At 41.7% G+C, this 22,145-nt stretch overlaps 2 protein-coding genes across 4 annotated transcripts; one reads left to right on the forward strand and one right to left on the reverse strand.

Annotated features, from left to right (window-relative positions):
* The first annotated feature begins 191 nt into the window (after positions 1-191).
* Positions 192-19,425, forward strand: dixdc1a (DIX domain containing 1a). Of its 3 annotated transcripts, none has more exons than XM_015951173.3 (16): positions 192-550; positions 654-820; positions 3,249-3,400; positions 3,488-3,633; positions 8,773-8,862; positions 9,091-9,144; positions 9,227-9,277; positions 9,472-9,576; positions 9,669-9,722; positions 9,816-9,902; positions 10,391-10,468; positions 14,754-14,915; positions 15,026-15,092; positions 15,280-15,388; positions 15,606-15,714; positions 18,896-19,425. In XM_015951173.3, the coding sequence occupies exons 2-16, from the start codon at positions 798-800 to the stop codon at positions 18,977-18,979; spliced, it is 1,371 nt and encodes a 456-aa protein (XP_015806659.1). In that variant the 5' UTR covers positions 192-550; positions 654-797; the 3' UTR covers positions 18,980-19,425. The 3 variants fall into 3 exon arrangements, with proteins under 3 accessions (XP_015806659.1, XP_015806660.1, XP_015806661.1); XM_015951174.3 differs by having other exon boundaries at positions 9,819-9,902; XM_015951175.3 differs by having other exon boundaries at positions 3,491-3,633.
* Positions 19,164-22,075, reverse strand: pih1d2 (PIH1 domain containing 2). Its single transcript, XM_015951177.3, has 5 exons — positions 21,402-22,075; positions 20,724-20,850; positions 20,425-20,658; positions 20,061-20,335; positions 19,164-19,917 (listed from the first exon to the last, which is right to left on the reverse strand). The coding sequence occupies exons 1-5, from the start codon at positions 21,582-21,584 to the stop codon at positions 19,783-19,785; spliced, it is 954 nt and encodes a 317-aa protein (XP_015806663.1). The 5' UTR covers positions 21,585-22,075; the 3' UTR covers positions 19,164-19,782.
* Positions 22,076-22,145: the final 70 nt, after the last annotated feature.

The following is a 22,145-nucleotide window of genomic DNA, read 5'->3' on the forward strand; positions in this document are numbered from 1 at the left end:
ATTTATTGTAAACATATTGGCTTTAACATTTATGTTTTGATTAAAGAACATTGTCTTGGTTTGTGTTAAGATGAATGTGCTTTAATAAGGGGGTGGTCAATTTTTAAAGGGTGGTCATGACCCCCTCTTGGGGACGCCACTGCAAAAATAGCACAAAAAGCAGAAATAACGAGAGGAAAAATGAAACATGTCTTGCTGCTCTGGAACAGAAAACGGTGCAGGAAGGAGGGAGGAAACACGAGGGAAAGGGGGAGGGTAAACTCACCCAGACAGGACAGGAAGAACTGATCCCAGGCTGTGCAGTCAAGAAGAGAAAAAGGAGGGAGGAGGGGGGAAAATAATGCAAAATAGCCAGACAGAGATGCTCAAGAGCTGCATCGGTTCTCGTCTGCGAGGAACAAAAACATTGTGCTGGTGAATGGAAGCGCGTGAGTTCAACCACCAGGCTGAGGCGCGTGCGATGAGAAACCAGGCAGACTTCAATCGCTGATGCTGAACAGCTACTCCTCTGTCCCTCCGTGACTGCCTCGGCCAGATCGGACTGAGCCTGGTATGATTTGGGGAAAGGGGATTTGTTTATTCGGATTTGCAGCTTTATGTTTTAGGAATATTCAGCTGGTGTTGAACGTGCTGCTATTTCTGATTGAACACAGTGTGCGACGTGGAGACTCCCGCGGTTGCTGCTCCCCTCCCTACAGCCTCCGGCTGTGCTTGGGCTATGGTCCTGACTGAGAAACTGTTCATCACCCAGATGCTGAGCTCTGACTGTATGGGAGGCTAATTCCGCAAACACCAGCATGGGAGCTAAGCAGATGAAATGGTAAGAGCTGTATGTTTGTATTTATTCTGACACTGTGCCAGCTGAGGCTGCTATTTTTATCTATGGGAGCATCAGGCCTTTTCTCAGAGCTCTTGCTGGAGGCTGATCTCTCCAACTTTAGTCCAATAAATTCATTTCATCTTAAGATTTGTTCTTCGAAACCGATGTTCGAAACCCAAAGAAAGTCGGTGATTGTCAGATTTTTAAATTCGGTGGACGTGGGTGTGTCCCGTTAGGTCTTTGAGCAAGAGCTGTTGTTGCCTAGCAACCCTTGCCTAACTATCAGCTCCTGGCTCTCCCATGTTATGTTTTAATTAAAAATGCTGCAAAAAGTGATTTTAGAAATAAATAAGACATGTTTTTTTCCGTACAGTCTAGACAACTATTTTAGTACAAGCAAGTTTAGAAAATATAAATTATACCCAATTACAGTTTAGCTAGCTGTAGACTGCTAACTAGCTAATCCTGTAGCTACAGTGTACAGCAAAACGAAACTGTTATTATTAGACATTTAAATGTTTTTATGCCACATTTACTGTTGGTAAAATATTTTAACATTTGAAATTGCTCCACTTAAGGAACATGTACAACTCCCATTCTGTCAGGTGTTACGAGCTAAATGTAGCTAGCTAACATAAAACAGCAATACAAGTTTTGCTTTAATGAAGAACATACATACTTCTGTAATATTAGAATTTTAGTCTGCATGATGGGAAAAAAGACAGTTTCTTCATCATGAGCTGTGACATAAAGAGGAGTTATGATACACAGTTCTAGTTTAGTCAGCATTTCACGTCAGTCTTTGCTAAAATAATTTCTTTGACTGAACCAAATTTAAGATATACACACAAGTTAAGTTGAAGTTGTTGTTTTTTTGCTCTGAAATATAATAATAATTTAATGGCCATTATAAAATCTTAATTTAAACTGCCTCAAGATAAATAAAGTTAGAAGAAATATATAAGATAAATGCTAAGTATTTAAAGAGTAATAGTAGTTAAAATACACTTGGATACATCATGACAGGAGAGGAAGTTTATATATTTTTAACAATTTACCACAGCAGATCAAACAGTTAATCTAATGCAATGTAGCTCATCTTTTGCTAATCCAGATTGCTGCTTAATCCTGGGCTAAAGCCATATGTTCCAGATTTGTATTGCATGTGTTCTGCTGATACAATATCAGCAGTCAGAATGTTGTTTCCTTAAGACGATAACAACAGTTATTCCACCAATTTTGCCATTGTAGTCTGCTTTTTAGCACTTAGTGGACTTTATAGAGTTATTTAACCAAGATTTACATGCATGTAGTTCTGGAAGTCAGGGTGCTAAAATGGTAAAGTTACAACCCATCTAATAAAAGTACACACCTCATAAAACTCACACTTCAAACATCCCAAAATGTGTTAGCATTTATCTCTCAGCTATTCTGCAGTACGATTTTACACGCTCTTTTTGAAGTTTAAATATCACAAGAATTTGTACTCAGATCTTCCACACAGACAAAGTGCAAAGTCCATCATGACAAATGATAGAAGTGTGTGCTGTTGGTGTTGACGCTGGCTGTGCAGAGTAAGGGGCTCGACACACGGGAGGCGACAAACGACTGCGATCGCGGTCGTTTGTCGCCTCCCGTGTGTCGAGCCCCTAACGCGAGGAGATAAGCATAAAGCCTCCTCAGCTACAGTCTAGTCTTGCATCATATAGGAGGGGGAAACCGTGCAATTGAAATCCCTCTGGACACTCTTTGGTTTCTAAGCACAGCTTTATCCCACAGTTAAATCCTCCGCTATCTTTTTCTTCTCAAGGTTTTTATTTTCTTCCCAGGAGCAGAGTGTTAAATTCTGGTGCATTTTTTGAAAAATAAATAAATAAAAAATGGAGTTGTGACCTGTTTCTGCAGCTGCTTGTCTGCTTTCACATGCAGACACTCAGACGTAGTGAAGGAATCGGCTTTGCTGCAGGACACAGTAGCTGTTTCCTAAGTTTTTACTTACACAGCTGAGTAAAAATGAAGGCACACAGACTTATACTCATAAAGCTGCAAGAAAATCAGCTCTTCAGACCTCATCCAAGTATAGTATTTATAGCATTAACCCCAAAAAGAGAGCAAAAAATTTCAAGAATTTCCGGTGAAGAAAAAGAATCACTTGCGTGCACTTCTGTAAGTTCCAAAGCTATTCAGTTTTTAAAAAGTATGTCTGTTTGTTTGTGTTTGATACAGTTCTCATGAGGGAACAATGTGTTAAAAACAAAGCTTAAATTATTGGTTTTTTTTTGCCAAGATGGAACATAATTTTGTTTTGGTTCTCTGCTGAGACTCGGCAAAGTGTAAATCTTCATTTAATGCTGCCATGTTTATTTACTGCTATTCACTTGGCAGGATATAAAGATTCATCCCTGCCTGTTCCCACCATCTGTTTCAGTCTCAGCTCAGCCAGTCCTGCACACTCCCCCAAAGAGGAGTATGTCATCACCCAGTCCACTGACACCGCCAAAGAAGAACCAGTCCATGATGAGGACCAGGGAGCACCTCAGGAGCACAAATCTGAGCCAACTGAGAAGAAATCCATCCCAGGTTAGTTGGCTGCACTTGTAGAGCCAGAAATGTTGCAATAAAAAGACATACCGGTAGTTATTTCTACTGTCCCTCTATTCCTGCCAGAAGAGGTGTCACTCTGTGGACTGTGTCCCTCCCTCGGCCACAATGGACAAGAGGAAGAAAAGTCCTGGGAGGAGCAGCTGGATGCCCACCAGGAGCAGCTAGAGAAGGAGATGCATGAAGCCAGAAGGATGGTATTCCGCCTACAGGTGAATCTGAATGATATCTTTTTTTAAAGCGATACTTTGCAGCTTTTTCATATTTTTAAATAATTTTTTTAGCCAGTATGTGCTAAAATGACCCCAGGATTTTTCAACCCCGGTCTTCATTTTATGATGAATCACTTCTGTAGAAACTAAGGAAGGCTGAGGAGACATTTCAGCTGCTAGATTAAGGTGTTAAAGTCCAAGTCACCCCAAATAAACTTTTTTTGCTGATAAACTATATAAATGAGATGTTTAATCATACTGTAGACACGTGTCAATGATTTGACACTTTAGTGCATTTTAGTAGAAATTTGAATATTCTGGCTAAAACTGTCAGTGTTGCACCATCTTCTGGTAAAACCTCTGCTTTACATTTGAATTAAAATCTGCCACTGCTATTGGCTAAGAGTCCCACTATGACGTTAGCTCGTACATTATGATGTCACAATGCTGTTGTGAGTCTGTTTGTGCTTATTTGTTAGCGGCTCCACCCTCTCCGTCTGCCAGGCAACAGCATTTGTTGCATTTTTCAAACATGAAGTGGGAGTAGAGTAAGTTTTTTGTAGGGGGTGACCTGCTCTTTAAAAAGACAAATGCACAATGAGGAGTCAGGCTTTGCTTTTGGTTCTACTAAACAGACACTAGAGGGTGCTAAAAGTAAGCCAAAACTGCCTAGTCTTCCTTTAAAAACAAATGTCAGCGTAGTCAAACAATTTTTGACAGTGATTAAAAAACATCTAGGGCCTCATGTATCGAGCTTGCTTCCGCACAAAACGGGGTTGGAAAACTGCGTAAGCAACTTTCCACGCAAACTTTGGGATTTATGAAAGAAAACTTAGCAGAAAAATGTGCACAACTTTAAGTTGACTAAGGACCTGGCTTACGCACATTTTGGACATGGAGAGCACCTGCAGTGCTGCTGCTGAGAAGGATAAAATTATGAATTCCAGCAGCATTATCACTTGTACCGCTTTGTGCGCACACAGAACAAGACCACCCACATGTAAAGACACGCACGCAGGCACACTCACACACACAGCCCGAAGCGCAGAATACGGAATGCTGAATATCAGCAGGGGGGCAGATTGAGACAGAATGTCATGCGTCTGTGACTGTGTGTGTGTGTGTGTCCTGTCACTGTGACCCAATTGATCATGCACCCTGGCTATGTGGACAAGGGAGATCTCTGTTTGGCTGACTGGTTAGTGTGTGTGACTTTCACTCAGGAGTCTGGGGATCGAGTCCAGATCGGACCATTTTTTAAATATCCGCCACAGATCTCTCTGAAGAATTCACAACATTGACGGCTTCAGCAACGCTGTGCCACTCCGTGGATTTCTCTTATTTTTTTTTGCAAAAGCACTTCCTTTCATTTCTCCACCTCACCCACAGGTACCTCAACTTCTGCTTGTTAAATTGCGCTTCGTTGATCTGCCTTGATCTACGGTCGCCATCGTCATTGGTGGAGCGCTGCAACAGCCGGCTTATGTATATGCATGAGGTCCACAAGGCACTTTGCATTGACTATTTATGGCAGTAAGTGCAAAGCAGCTGAGAACCTTTCTAGATAGTTTCTGATTCATGAAGTGGAGATTGCGTGCAGCTGTGCGTACTCCATGTTTGATAGATCACAAACCTACTTGGCGTAAGTACTTTTTTTTTTGCTGAAGTGCAATTTTATTAAGGATTCTATGCAATGTTTGATAAATGAGACCCCAGATGAGTCAGAGGAAGGTTGCAGCTTAAAAACAGCTCACAGTTAGATTTTAGCCTCTTTCTTTGTCAGAGAAGTTAAGTTTTCACAGATTTAACCTGAATAAATTACCTGTAAATTATGACAAATAGAACTTAATAATTTCTTTAATATTTTCTTGATTTCCCTGGACTTTAGTAGAAAGTTTGACACGTAAAATAGTTTTAATTAAACTAATTATACCAGCCAGCGATTAAACTAGTAAGAAAAATACGTTTAAGGCTGTTTCTATTTGCAGTCAACATAATTAGTCATCATATCGTTTCTCTATTCATTATTTTTGTCATTTGCAGAGATAAACATATAATTGTGGAAAGCACATAAATAATATGTTTATTATCCAGACACGCTTTAAGTGGGATTAAAGTGATAAACTTTAAAAGAGTTAGATAACAAATAGACTGATTTGAGGTGTTTTGTGCCGACGCTGCATAAAGAATGGGCAAGGTCAAAAAGTAAAAATGGATGTGCCTAATAACTTCTACAGAAATAGGGTTGTCACTAAACGTGTGTAAGATTTACTGCATCCACTCCCAATAAGTTAGAATAAATTTTTTATTGGGCCTAATTCATGGACATGTTGCACAGCAAACACATTGAGATTAATTGTGGGTAAATCCTGTTTTTTGTATTTTTCGCAAATGTTAATTGTTGCATATATTTCCTATTTTATTTTTATTTTGTGTATTTTAGACTAATTAGACTCAACTGTTCCCTGAGCGATATTAGTGATCATCTAATCTATTTATTCTACATATATATTTACTAAAGATGTGGTTCTCGTTGTACTCCTTGTTTCCTCCTCTCCATGATTGATGTCAAGTTGTTGTTGTTGTTATTGTTGTTGTTAGCCTCAAGGGCAACAACAAAGCGTCTGCTAAATACATAAACATAAACATTCTCTTGTTTGCAGTGGTCTCTAGTAGGAATGAATGCCTTGTGTGTTTTACTCTGGGAGGAAAAAAAGCTCTGGTGCACCAGCTTCACAATCTAGAACTGGACTAAATCAGAGCTGAGCTTTATGGGCCATTCCCATCTGTACCGGGTCGGCCCGGGCCGGGTAGCGTAGGTTGTTTACATATCTGGGTGGCCTGGTATTTTTCCGGGCCAACCAAGGCTCATTCTCAGCCCTCTTCTCGAGGGAGTCTGCTTCAGGCCGACCAGGGCCAACACACCCACTGCTGACAGCAAATTCACACCTTCCATTAGAGCAAGCCTCTGATTGGTGGGTAGAATCAGCCCACATGGGCTTAAGGCAAGGATGTGTGGAATCAACCGGGCCAGGCTGGGGCCGACTGGGGCTACCCGGCCTGGGCCGACCCGGTACAGATGGGAATGGCCCATTAGATGGCAGGATCTGGACTCTTATTTCCTGATATTTGGCCATCACACCTCTGATTGTATAATAGCAACACAACACTGACTCAATTTGCTTTGCAACACTGATGTTTTATCTCCACAAATAACACAAGCCTGAAGTAAATGTGCAGTGTTGTGGAGTTGCTAAAGCTAACAGTTAGCTCCTACTAGCCGAGACGTTCTCTGCTGATACCTGGGGTAATGGGCTCGATACACGGGAGGCGACATCGCCTCTCCTCCATTCATTTTCAATGAGACATGCGTGACAAAGCGATAATCGTGGGTCTCCCTCCTACCAAGCGAAACGCAGAAAACGTGCATGTGAAATTTTGCGCTCGTGCACGTGTCGTGCACAGGCGACCCAGCGACGCGATCCCAGAAAGTTGAAACAGTTTCAACTTTTCATCGCTGTCGCTCGGATGAGGACCAATCAACTGAGGTTTCATTCACTGACCAATGAGCGGACAGGATGCTCCGTACACCTCCGAGCAAACATGGAGGAGAAGTTGATTATTATTATGTTTTATAGTAAAATCAGAAGTAAGATTTCACATAACTCTAGCAGCACCTTGTGAAACATCATATCTACCACTTTATTAACTCTGAACCGCTTAAATAACCTTAATTCCCTCCAACCTGACACAGCCAAACAAAGCAACAGAAGTTTCAATTTCACCATGGAACAGAACGCGTAGACGGCTTTGCCGCTGCCGCGGATCGCCTCCCGTGTGTCAGGTAATTAAAGCGACGGCAAAAAAATTTCGCTGATCGCGGTCGTTTGTCGCCTCTCGTGTGTCGAGCCCATAAGCCCGTCTCTGGGCCGCACAGCCCCAAGTGTGAGTGGAGTAAAACTCTAGTTGCGGGGTGACCATCGACATATATACAGGACAATTTGTGTCCATAGGCTCCAATTATAAGTTTTTGTGCCAAAATGGGAGGTGGCTCTATTAAATTTAAATTTCATGGTTAAACAGTACATATTAAAATGGTAGTTAGCAGCCACTTTGATAAGCTCAGCTAGCGCAAGAGCGGCAGTGACCTAAAATACATAAATATAATTTTACTTACTGAAAAAAATGAAGTGGAGACTCCTTGGACGCTCTATTGGTGCAATTAATGCCACAGCAAGTCATTTTGTCCAACAATTGCACAAAAAATATCCAAAAAAGAATACACAAACGGCACAACTAATAGTCTAAGTTGAGAGACTGAAAACGGCGGAACAGTTTTCAGGTGAGACTGAGGCTCAGACTGAGGCCTTTCCCCGGAGCTAGCTCTGCGGTCACGTGGGTCTGATGCTCATTAATTATACAGAATTTTAGGCTTTTAATACACTTAAACAGAAGAGTGAGAAAAACATTCACCCCCCTCAGAGTTGTCATGAGTGTAAACTAGATCATTTAAACCAAAAACATGTTTTGGAACCAGGCTGTAAACATGTTTATTTCTGCTGTGAAATTGGTATTTTTAGCATGGGAGTCAATGAGGATTTGCTCGCTTCTGACACCAGCCCCCAGTGGATGAGGGTGGAACTGCAAATTTTGTCACTTCCTGATTTGCTTCATATCCAGACCCAAAACATGGGGGCTTGGGAGTGACTCGCACTTTAACCTGAGACCCTGTGTCCACATGAGGACATTGGCTTCTTGCACTATAATATTTTATTCTCTTCAACTTAGACCTTTTTTAATATTTACACACTTGATATTGACTAAGTGTAAACATTTTTCTATTTCTTTTTCTTCTTTTTTTTAAGTTTGTCAACATTTTAATGTTTTTTGTTCACGTTTTATGAGTCGACTAATCTGTAATGGCTAGAATTGTGTTTTCCTTTAAATCACACCAAATACAAATTCAGATAAAATATGTATATGTATGTATAATACATGGTATACGTGAGAATAATATTTGTAAAACAGTGTGCTGCATTTTTCTGCCTCTAGATGGTGCCCTTTCACAACATAAATGCTGGGTTTTAGCTGAATTATCCAACCCAATTAATCTACGTTTACATTTGTTTGTGTGGTCAGGGTTTGCTGCTGCACGGTTCGCTCCCTGAAGAAGACCAGGATGGATCCGTAAACTTCGGAGACGCCCGGGCGACCACCGAGCAGCAGCTGGTACATCCCACGTCCCTCTGTCTGCTAACCTGAGAAACTTTCTCACCACTCTGGTGCAAAGTGTCTGTGGCAGGCCTTCTCTTGTGATGATGTTTGCAGCCATCACTCCTCTGGAGAGCACATATGAATTCTCTCTAATCTGCTAGCCCACTGTCATGCTCTTCCATCGCCTCTTCATATGTTGTTCTGACAATTTCCCGTTCTCTAATTATCCCGCTCCCTTTGAAGGTTCTAATCCGCAGTCGTCTGGACCAAAGCACGGAGGAAGCCCTTGATCTGAAGGTACAGTAAGTAAGTGGAATTGGAATGAATTTAGATGAGCTTCCTTTTCTTTAATGAGCGTGTTCATGCGTGCTCTTCATAGAGGGAACTCCTGAGGCACAAACAAGAGACGCGGCACATTCAGGCCATCAAGGTAAAGCGCTTACTCTGATTTTGTACTTGCACTGTGAATTAAAACAAATTAACGGGCGTAATTTAGGACGATTCAGTGGTTTTTTTGCAGAAAGAAAGTGCAGAAATTAAAAACAAGCAATAAACAAGGCAGGTGGATGCACTTGATCTGTATTTGAGACTTAACCTCTTTGATCTTCTGCTCCTCCTCATTAGGATGCTCTGCAGCAGCGTCTGGCGGTGCAGGAGGAGGCTGTGCTGCAGCTAAAGCAGGAACTACTGAGGTGCAACATGGCCAAAGATCAGTTGGAAGGAGAAAATGTGAGACAAGTGATGATTTCCTTCATGACCTGATCAATTGTTTCACTCGGAGGCAGCTGAGAGAAATCCAAAACTCGTGTTTCTGCCTGCAGGAGGAGCTCCAACGCAAGCTGAGCGAAAGAAACAAATTCCTCAGTGAATACGAGGTGTAGCTTGATGTTATTTAGATGTCATTGAGATTTAGTGTTTTTGTAGATATGAGCTTTTACTTTTTTTTTTTTTTTTTTTTTACCATCTAGCAGCAGCTTGGCAGGAAGGACAGATTCCTGCTGCAGCAAAGGCTCGATGAAGCCCAGCATAAAGCACAGGAAGGGAGCCACGTACGGGTACGGACCACGGCACGATCTTCTCAAATCACAACTTCACACACTTGACTTCTCATCAATTAATCACTTGCAAACACCTCAGCTGCTGATGCGTTTAGGAGAGAACTCAACACTTCTAAGATTGGAAACCCGCAGGACAGCAAATGGCGTATTTGTTGGGTTTCACGAGTAGATTAATACACATTTCCTGCACCAGTGGAGCTTTCTTTGCAGTGTGATGTGAGAATTACTCAAAACAGAGTGCAGCTGTTTTCATCCTCATAAGATACACATCACCTGGTGCAGCAATGTGAGCCACTGATGTGTTTATAATAGTTTTTTTGGACAACAATAAAGCTTTTATTCAGATGAATAACCCCAACCTGCTGTGCTGTACCACTAGCCACAGTTTGTTCTTTTTATTGCCTTTTCTAACAATGATTATTTTAGTTCATTAAAAAGGTTCGCCTCACACATCTGTATTAATGTAAACTGTTTTCGCTTGACAGTCGTTCAGGAGTGAAAATGGTGGCTATAGTAACTCGATGGCATCAAAGTCTCCTGCAGCGTTTCAGCACAACGCACCAGTATGTACTCTTCATTTTTTTTTATTATTTCATTAATATTCAGCAAAGTTTTGTGAAAAAGCAGGACTTTGATAAAAAAGAAAGGAAAAAGTTTAAATCAAAAATATTAATTGGTTTAGTTCTAAGAAAAAAATGTCAATTATCTTTTCAGATTATTAAGTCGTAAGTATTACGTTTTAATGTCTTTTTTTAACTTTAATAATTTTATGTGAATAAGATATTCAAGGTATTAATACACTTTAATTACACACAAGAGTCTGACTAATAAGTTGTGTTTTTGGAGAGCTAATATTGGAAAAATTAAACAAATTTAAAGCAGAAACAGTTTTTTTGTGAGAGGGCATCATCTAGAGGTGGAAATAAGGTATTGCACCTTAAGCCCCACGATTACAGCTGTTAGCCTGACTCTCTTTCTTGAATGCGCACCTCTAGTTGACAAACTGAACTAAAACTGTTTATTTTACGATGATTATTTTCATGTTATGCTTTTTATTTTATATATAATTCCCATCTCACCCTCAGTGGGTGGTCTCATCCTTCCAAACTCGGGTCCTCTACCAGAGGCCTGGGAGCTTGAGGGTTCTGCAGTATCTTAGCTGTTCCTAGAGCTGCTCTTTTCTGGACTGAGATGTCTGTTTTTGCTGGGATCTGCTTTAGCCACTCCTCCAGTTTGGGGGTTACTACCCCGAGTGCCCAGATGACCACGGGTACCACTGATATCTCCACTCTCCAGGCTTTCTTGGGTTCTTCTTTGAGGCTCTAGTACTTCTCTAGTTTCTCGTGTTCCTTTTTCCTGCTGGGTGTCGCCACATCAACCACAATGGCTGTCCTCTATTGTTTGTCCACCACCACAATGTCCGGATGGTTCTCCATCACCATTTTGTCAGTCTGGATCTGGAAGTCCCACAGGAACTTGGCTCTCTCATTCTCATCCACCTTAGTGGTGTTACCCACTTTGATCTTGGGGCTTCCAGTCCATACTCTGCACAGATGGTTCTGTACACGATACCAGCCACTTCCCCTGCCAGCATCGTACACCCTGCAGTTATGTGGTGGATTGTCTCAGGGACCTCTTTGCATAGCCTACACCTTGGGTCTTGTCTGGTGTGGTAGATCTCGGCCTCTGTTGCTCTGGTGTTCAGGGCCTGTTCCTGTGCAGCCATGATGAGAGCTTCTGTGCTCTTCTTCAGACCAGCTCTTTCTAGCCATTGGTAGGATTTCTTGATATCAGCCACTTCAGTTTTCTGTCAGTGGTACATCCCATGTAGGGGTTTGTCTTCCCATGATGGTAGATGGTAAAATGGTAAATAGCTTGTATTTGTATAGCACCTACTTAGGGTTCTACAACCCCCCCAAGGTGCTTCACAACACAATCAGTCATTCACCCATTCACACACTGGTGGGGATGAGCTACGATGTAGCCACAGCTGCCCTGGGGCGTACTGACAGAGGCGAGGCTGCCGAGCACAGGCGCCACCGGTCCCTCCGACCACCACCAGCAGGCAAGGTGGGTTAAGAGTCTTGCCCAAGGACACAACAGCAGCATTCTCTGGTCGGAGCCAGAATCAAACCTGCAACCTTCCGATTAGTGGACAACCTGCTCTGCCTCCTGAGCTACTGTTGCACCTATTTACGGTATTTCCAGCGTCTCCTCCTCTATTCGCTATTGTCTGAGACATTCACTGAGCACGTCATCTGTTGGGGCCTTATCCTTGATGTACTTATGGATCTTGGAGGCTTCATCCTGGACGGTGGCTCTCACACTCACCAGTCTTCAGCCTCCTTCATTAAGGTTAGTGTACAGTCTCGGTGCTGGATTTGGGATGGAACCCTCCATGCATGGTTAGGAGCTTACTTGTCTTAACATCTTTGTCCTGTCCTATCTATCTATCTATCTATCTATCTATCTATCTATCTATCTATCTATCTATCTATCTATCTATCTATCTATCTATCTCTATTATCTATCTGTCTATCTGTCTGTCTATCTGTCTATCTATCTATCTGTCTGTCTGTCTGTCTGTCTGTCTGTCTGTCTGTCTGTCTGTCTGTCTGTATGTATACAGGTGCTGGCCAGTAAATTAGAATATCATCAAAAGGTTGAAAATATTTCAGTAATTCCATTCAAAACGTGAAACTTGTACATTATATTCATGCAATGCACACAGACCAATGTATTTCCGATGTTTATTACGTTTAATTTTGATATTTATAGGTGACAACCAATGAAAACATCAAATCTGGTATCTCAGAAAATTAGAATATTCTAAAGGCCAATGAAAAAATGTTTGTTTCTCTAATGTTGGCCAACTGAAAAGAATGAACATGAAAAGAATGTGCATGTATAGCACTCAATACTTAGTCGGGGCTCCTTTTGCCTCAATAACTGCAGTAATGCGGCGTGGCATGGACTCGATCAGTCTGTGGCACTGCTCAGGTGTTATGAGAGCCCAGGTTGCTCTGATAGTCGTCTTCAGCTCCTCTGCATTGTTGGGTCTAGCGTATTGCATCCTCCGCTTCACAATACCCCATAGATTTTCTATGGGGTTAAGGTCAGGCGAGTTTGCTGGCCAATCAAGGACAGGGATACCATGGTCCTTGAACCAGGTGCTGGTGGTTTTGGCACTGTGTGCAGGTGCCAAGTCCTGTTGAAAGGTGAAGTCTGCATCCCCATAAAGTTGGTCAGCAGCAGGAAGCATGAAGTGCTCTAAAACTTCCTGGTAGACGGCTGCATTGACCCTGGACCTCAGGAAACAGAGTGGGCCAACACCGGCAGATGACATGGCACCCCACACCATCACTGACGGTGGAAACTTTACACTGGACCTCATGCAATGTGGATTCTGTGCTTCTCCGCTCTTCCTCCAGACTCTGGGTCCTTGATTTCCAAAGGAAATGCAGAACTTGCTTTCATCAGAAAACTTAACTTTGGACCACTCAGCATCAGTCCAGTCCTTTTTGTCCTTGGCCCAGGCGAGACGCTTCTTGCGCTGTTTCATGTTCAAGAGTGGCTTGACACACGGAATGCGACACCTGAATCCCATGTCTTTCATGAGTCTCCTCGTGGTGGTTCTTGAAGCGCTGACTCCAGCTGCAGTCCACTCTTTGTGGATCTCCCCCACATTTTTGAATGGGTTTGTCGTCACAATTCTCTGCAGGGTGCGGTTATCCCTAGAGCTTGTACACTTTTTTCTACCACATTTTTTCCGTCCCTTCGCCTGTCTGTTAATGTGCTTGGACACAGAGCTCTGCGAACAGCCAGCTTCTTTAGCAATCACCTTTTGTGTCTTGCCCTCCTTGTGCAAGGTGTCAATGATTGTCTTTTGGACAGCTGTTAAGTCAGAAGTCTTCCCCATGATTGTGGTGCCTTCAAAACAAGACTGAGGGACCTTTTAAAGGCCTTTGCAGGTGTTTTGAGTAAATCAGCTGATTAGAGTGGCAGCAGGTGTCTTCTATATTCAGCCTTTTCAGAATATTCTAATTTTTTGAGATACCAAATTTGGAGTTTTCATTAGTTGTCACTTATGAATATCAAATTTAAATGTAATGAACATTGGAAATACATTGGTCTGTGTGCATTGCATGAATATAATGTACAAGTTTCACGTTTTGAATGGAATTACTGAAATATTTTCAACCTTTTGATGACATTCTAATTTACTGGCCAGCACCTGTATATATATATATATATATATAATGTGTATATGTATAATGTGTATATGTGTATATATACACACACACACACATATATATATATATATATATATATATATATATATATATATATATATATATATATATATATATATATATATATATATATATATATATATATATAGTGCGTGTGTGTGTGTGTGTGTGTGTGTGCACATTCGAGAAAGAGGCATGGCCGTAAATCTCCAACTGTACATGAATCAGAGAAGAACAATGCTCGCTCTCTTACTGCAAACATTTGCAGCATTATGTTATGAAAGAAACATGACAAGGAGACCCAGAAGTGTTGAGCTGAAATGGGAAAACATTCCACTTTCCAAAGCGTTTTGTCCCCCTCAGTTCTCCGTCACATGCAGTGATAAAAGACGCCACGCTGATAAGGCAGGAGTGAAACAGCGTAGCAGTAAACATGCATCTGGCTTGACTTTTTCAACATGTTCCACTGAAACACTTGGTTTTAAACAATGTTTCTATCATGGTATTGCATCTTTATTTCAAATTTGAACTATTTGATTAATTTTTAGAAGTAGGATTACATAAAATGTTGAAAACTTGAGGTTTTCTGACACAGGGTGAGGAGCTGCAGCTGGTTAGGGAAGCACTTCGCAGTCTGAGGGACAGTTTCTCGGGTCACGACCCCCAGCACCACACCCTGGACACTCTGGAGCAAGGCGTGGCCAGTCTCATGGACCGCCTGCACTCACTGGACGTCCAGCGCAGACAGGACAGAGGGGTACGCACTCACTGGTTATCTCTGAATGAATTCTTAAAAGTTGTGGCATGTCTGTCAGCTTAAGCGATGACTGAATCACACGGTTTACGGTGAGTAATCTGTCGTCCTAGGAGGAATTTAAATCACCAGGTCGTAGAGCCAACTCAACAGACCGTGACTCCTGGCCGCCAAGCTCTAGTGAGACAAACCAACTCTTTGTTTCATTTTTTTATTAATAATATTATTTAGTATTTGTCATCCCCTGCAACCGCACAAATGATAGTGTTTGTTTCCTCTGCTGTGTATGGAGAAGGCACCCGCTGTGAGAACAGAGCTATTCTCTAATTGTGAAAAAGAACATCACTTTTTTTTTTATTGTTCCCAGAAATGGCACACTCACACAGCAGCCCTGGCCTAGACGCTGTCGTCTCCACTAAAGTGCTCTACTTCACAGATCGCTCGCTCACTCCCTTCCTGATTAACATCCCTAAAAGGTGAAAACAAAAACCACTTTTAATCACTGGCTTATGTCGCTGTCCGTTCCTTGCTGCAGGGTGCGTTATTTTTAAGAGAATTACTGTCTTGGCTAGAGATGGATGAGCAAAACTTTAAAAGGGGTCCTTCAGCGGCTCGGTGTTTATCCCAGAAAAGCTTAATGTTGTGTGTGAGCGTGCGGACGCGTAGATCATGACTGACAGCGTGTGCTTTCAGGCTGGGTGAAGTGACACTGCGAGACTTCAAGGCTGCTGTAGACAGACAAGGCAATTTCAGATACCACTTCAAAGCCCTTGACCCAGAGTTTGGCACCGTGAAAGAGGAGGTATGACTCGGCGTTCTCTTACATCAGCTTTATGCAAAGATGCACTCCTTCATCTCTGTGTTTGTAACACCGTAGGGTATAGCTCCTTTGCATCTTTTAAATAAAAGTATGTTTATTTTTTTTGTTGTCTATTTGAAGTTTTTTTTATTAACTCATTTGAAGTGTGTTGATGTGTAAAAGTTTTAAATAATTATCCACTGCAGATAAATTCCTGAACATAATCTGTTTGGAGAAATAGTGTCACAAGTTACCTTAATTCTTCTGACAGGACTGATAAGCTAACGGCTAGTCCAAATGCAGACAGGCCGTTTTCAAAATAGTTCCAATCCCCTTTTCACCGCCTTCAGTTTCACAGTACATATTTATTTACATAGAATTACATGAACGTTGGCATGTTTCAAACCATATATCTATGTGCTAAAAATGGCTAGTTAGAATTTATCCACGTCCAAAGAGGTGTCTTAAAGCTGTCTTAAAGCAACTTTAGGCCTGGAATATACTTCGTTTTTAACCTCAAGTTGGCGCAGGCAGCAGGCTACATCTTTGTTCACATATTTGCTTTTGCACGGCATGGCACTGCACTTGCATGCAGTATTGGAAGATTCCACTAGGGGGCACAGTAGAGTACTGAGATCGGATAGAATCCCAGGTTTGTGGGGCACAATCAACACAAACATGCAGAAAAAAAGACAACAGCGGTATCGTAGAGGGTGTGAAAGACCGCTGAACCAGTCACCATGGTGAGTCTGTCTTGCTCATTTTGTTAATTCTGCCCACTGGTTACTGGTATATTGTACTGTTCGAACGCATCGTGTTAATTCCGGGGGACCTGAAAACACAACACTTCAAATCAACACAAGTTAGGTGAGGCAGCCATTTTAAACACGTGTAGGCGTCGTTAAAAATCAAGTATATTCCAGCCCTTACAGTGTTACATTTGCTGACAGTTGATGAAAAATGTATTCCATAAAATGCCATCAATATTGTATAAAAGTTGTTACGGTAGCTTGATAAATAAACTGTTAATAACTATGAATGGCTGCATAAATGATTAAAAAAGAATATATTTTAGTTTAACATGAAACTTGAAATTTTGGAGATTAGGTTTGATTCAAGATGGCAACTAACATCTTTGGTTTTGGCTAGCTGTTAGCGCATGTGTTCTGACAAATGCTGCGTCTCCACTAGACGAGTTCTTGGATATTTTTGTCCTCTCGGCATTTGTCCAAACAAATTTGGCTCTTTAAAGGACTTTACTAAGACGTCACCATATACCGTATTTTCCGTACTATAAGTCACACTTTTTTCATAGTCTGGCTGGTCCTGCGACTTATATAACAAAGTGACTAATAAACCAAATTATGTATACCGTGCTGCTGTGGGCCGGCTCTGGACCAGGAATGAGCTCCCCTGCCCCGCCATCCTCTGCTGGAGACCGTGGTGCGCTGCTGCGCTCTGATTGTTTATTCTGTTATTATTACCAGTACTTGTCTTGCAATGTGAAACGCTTGGTCTCTGATTTTGTAAGAAAAATAATAAAATTTCCCCCCAAAATGCGACATAGTCCAGTGCGACTTATGTTTTTTTTTTTTTCTTCATTATACATTTTATGGCTGGTGCGACTTATATTCCGTAAAATACGGTAGCAACCATTGCAGCAGTGAGTGAGATAACTGATTAGTGCCAAAAAGCCCCCGCAACCATAAACTCGGGCTGTTGAAAAAATCCTAATTATTAAATGCACACTTTTTAGTTTTGCTTGCTTTTAGCACGCCCTAGTGTCCCGTATTAATTCTCTGTGGTAAACCAAAAGTGAAACTTATCTCCTCGCTGTGTGGTGTCATTTGACGTGTCTCCCAAGCCTTCATAAGTTTTTACATGACTGATTCATCTATAAATCAAACAAATCAGATGTGTTCATGATCTGAAACATGCAGGAAATGTGCTGGAAGCAGACCGCAGCACCAGGTATGTCAGCTCCATTATTTTTCTATGTCCAAAAGGTGGTGGCCCGCCACTCTGAAGTAGCAAATGTGATATTCTGGCCACAGAGAGCGGTATGGGTCTGAGTGACATTTCATTAACCATGTAAAGGGACATTTTGGCACATATTGGCTCAAGAAAATGATTTAAAAGTATGAGAAAGTTGCATAGTATCTCCTTAACTTCTCCAACTGGGTAGGAGGCAGATCGTTTCTGCAGTCTGCTCAATCCTCCGGTGAGAGTGTTCGAGCGGGGGAGCATTCTGGGATTCTCCAGAACTTACTGATTGCTAGTCTGTCTCAGACGGCGTTGCAGAGGGATTTCTGCTGAATGTTTCAGTGTTGTGAGTACGGATGGATGATATATTCATATCGATATCGGTCCGATGAATAAAACTGGGCCGATTTTGACAACCGATCTTGTTTCCATTTGCTTATCTGTTTCAGAGGGTGATGGAGGTGATGTGCATTTGTTTAGTCATGTGACAGTGATTGCAGTCATCCCAGAAGAGTAAAATGAGTGTGGTATGTGTACATAATAATGTAAATTCAGCTTTAATCATTTTTATTCTGTACAAAATCTGCTGATTTTAGAAGCTTTAATGTCAGTTTATTAGTATCGGCAAATATCAGTTATCGGCCATACCAGGGATGTTAATATCGGATATCGCTATCGGCTCAAAAATTTCAGATCCGTGCATCACTGGTTGGGAGTTTAGAAACAGCATTTTTAAAGCCAGATCAACTTTGCTTATTTTCTTTTCCGTCCATTCTGCTTCACTGACAACTGTTCCAGTTTTACAAATGCTGGTTGTTTGGTGTCATTTGGTGATTCAATTTCCCACAGAGTTACAATCGGCGTGAGCCAACCACAAGTCCCGCCCAGAATCTCTAAAGGGCCTTTTCTGAGGACACACCATGAGGCAGGTACTCATTTGGTAACAGAGATGGCTCAGGAAGTGGTCTTTTTGGAATGGCCTGGTGAAAGGGAGACACACCAAAATTATTCAGATTTCCATTTAACGAAAACCGGTCTATAAAAGCTACTTCTCCAAACAGAGGCTTTTCAGTAAGCTATTTACAGCAGGTAACGTTGTTGTTATTTAAAACCTTTACACACAAGCAGACAAGACAGCTATAAAAATGCGTATAATGTGTGAATTGCTCTGAAACGTAAACACTGAATGTTGGCTGTTCAGGTGTTTCAGGACGGAGCGATTGTCCCTGGCTGGGAGGGCAAGATTGTAGCGTGGGTGGAGGAGGACCACGGAGAGCGGAGGTAGAACCCCAAACACCAGAGATGACCACTACAAACCTTGGTTGTTGCCACTGGACCAACACACCACCCAAACTCATGAGATGCCATATGAAAGAGCATCGGTCGCATATTAAACCGGGAGTTAGCAGCTTTGGATATGCAGCCATATTTAAAATGTGAATGTTTCATATCAAGAAACTGACTTGACATTTGGGTAAAATATTCTTTAATATATTGCCTACTATCCATATTAACTTGTTAAACAGCCTCTTATTGGTCCGTATTGTGATACTTGAAGCTCTAAACCCTAAAGCAGTGTTAGCTAAAGCTGTAATCGGTCCAGAAACCTCAAAATGGGAAAAAAAAGTTTACTGACATTTTTCACAGGTTCCATGTTGCCAAATGTTGTTGTTGTTGTTGTTGTTCTGCATCAGTTTGGATGTTTTAATAAACATAAATTATTGCATGGATCATTTTACTCAACCATTTCCCCTTTAAATTAGCAACAAAAGGGTTCTGCATCTCACTGTTGTCCACCTCTAGCGAAACATCAGGAAACCTTCACAGAATGTTATAAAGACTAACACAGAGGTTAAGTAACAAGTGGATTTTGGCCCACATGGGGACAATTCCACACGTTTTCCCCAAAACAAACCCTTGCTGCTGAACGTGGAACGACTCCCAGGCAGATGTTTGTTGTATGTTTGAGCGTCTGTGCGTTCCCTAGAAAGGTTTTTTTTTTTGTTTACTTTGATGTATGTTTAGCCTCAGAATCCTCCGTTATCTCTGTGTTTATTATATTTCTTGCTTCTCCATAATGGCGACTGATTACAAAACATCCACCGTCAGTACAAGCCTTTGTTTCTTCTTGTTGAAGACAGCAGACGCGGTGTCTTCGTTTACAGTTACCGGCAGCTCCAGAAGCAGGTGGTACACGTCCGCCACCTCCAGAAGAACATCCTCCTGCAGAGAAAAATGCATCCAGGACTCTGTAATACTCCCTGTAGACCTGTTATGTGTTTTTATCAGATCCAGCGATGCGCTGAAGCCCAACGGACTCTTAAGTGACTCGCTATAACTCTTAGAGGGTTTGTGTGACTGCTAACCTTTGACACTCTCAGCTGGCACTCCGACACGGTGCGAACCTTTGGCAGCTCCACTGTCAGCTCCAGGCTGCGAAGAACTCCTTCTGTGTTGGTCTTCACCTCAAGTTGGTACTCTGGCTTCTGAGGCTCCACAGAAGTGGCAGAGATTACTTGGATCAAGTTCTTTTTGGGTCGCTCTGCAGGTCTACAGATAATTTGGGCTGTAGGGTTCTCTTCCTGTTTCCCTGACTGCTGGGATGAGAGTTGCTGCAGGAGGGAATGTGGAGTCTGACTCACTGTGGTAAGAAAGGTGATAATACATTTTAAATATCAGACTAAACTAAGCTTAAGCGGAGATAATAACAGGGATTAAACACTCGTTTACCTGTTTGTGTTGGTTTGAATGTGTAGTGCTGCTTCTGAAACCCAAGTCGACACTTAAATTGATCCGGGCTGCCATTTGGGCTACACCGGACAACACTGAACTCCTGAGATAGCTGCATCCCATGATGCTGCTGGGCAAAGTTCAGGGCCAGCTTATAGACATAATTAATGTCTTTATCTTTATTCTTCTGTAGCACCGCCGGATTTAACGCCACATCCAACACGACAAACCAGCCTGCATGGAGAAAAGCTTTGAGTTCATGTTTGTCTTAACGAGCAGGCCTGTGGTATAAAACACACCTTGGGCTTCAGTGGTGCCTGTTTCCAGTTTTCCTGTACACACCGGTAAAGAACTGCTGTCATCCCGAGGTGCAGGTACACTTTTCCAGCTGCATATATTAATGTAAAGCAAACCTGGTGTTGGTTCCTGATGAGAACACAGATGTACACTCACAACAGGACATTTCAAAATTATAAATAAGTTTGACTTCATTTATGAACGTGACACGAGTCAAAACTGTTCATCAAAGAATAATAACTACAAATTTTACTGATCCTTACACATTTATTTATGAATTTTCATTCTAGGCTGGTAAAATGTGGATATTTGAAGCTGGGGCAGTGAAGATTTATTCTTAAATTATATTTGCTAATTCTAAAATGTTGAAGTATGGATTATGAATTTCTTATTTTATTTTCACACCGTTGTTGCTACTCTAATGTTACATTATAACCATTGTTGCTCCAAAATAAAAATAAAAACTAATTCAATGATTTTTGTAGACGTTAACGAGTTTTAAATTATAACTATCGATTGGACATTTAAATATTAACATCTAAACTTATATTTAACAATAAAAAATGTTTTTCTAAAACAACAAATGGAGACTGAATGTATGATACATGGGGCTTCCATATATTAGCCTTCCTGAAGTACACCTGGCTGGAACTTCCTCACCTGTCGCCAGTTTAACTTACCAGGATTGGAGTTTTAATGCAGGAGTGGAGCTCAGGTGGAGAACATATTTCTGCTCCTTTCTTCATTTGCTCCTCGATGAATTTGTGGTATCCTGCTGGGTCATTCTGAGACAAGTCATCCAGCATGGACCAGAACTGGTTGACCTGCTGCAGGACATCCTCTGTCCGGCCAGCCGAGGACATGGTACGCTACCTGCTAGCTACTTTTAGCTAGCTAGCCCCTGCTGCTAGTTCGATTAGCTTCAATAGAGGAGGGATACAAGCTAGAAAAATGCTAGAGTGTAAGCGTTAAAAATAGAGGAAAAGGTTTGTATGTGGTATATTTAAAAAAAAGTGTCGTTATTGTTTTAAGAATTTAAAAACGAGCAAAGTCGTAATAAAAGCATTAACGATGCAAAAAGAGCCCCAGCTGCGCTAAAGTTCGTTGCTATGGAAACCACAAAACTTTAAATCGTCGCCACCTAGCGGATAAGATGAACTGCAGCTTTAGTAATCATACCCCACATAGCTGACTGGTCTGGGCCAGATCTGGCATCAGCATGGCACTGCTGGCTGACTGCTGGCATGGCAACCAGCGTTTCAGCCGAGTTCTGGCACTAAATACATACCAGACATGACCCAATAGTGGTTAAGGTGTATGTGGCCCGGATCTGTATGCTAAATGTGGGTCTATTAGGGCTGAACCTATGTTGCCCATTGCATGCAATTCTCCATCAAATAAATACTTCCTTTTTTTTCTAATTT

This window comes from Nothobranchius furzeri, chromosome 13 (assembly GCF_043380555.1).
Source record: "Nothobranchius furzeri strain GRZ-AD chromosome 13, NfurGRZ-RIMD1, whole genome shotgun sequence".
NCBI classification, from domain to species: domain Eukaryota; kingdom Metazoa; phylum Chordata; class Actinopteri; order Cyprinodontiformes; family Nothobranchiidae; genus Nothobranchius; species Nothobranchius furzeri.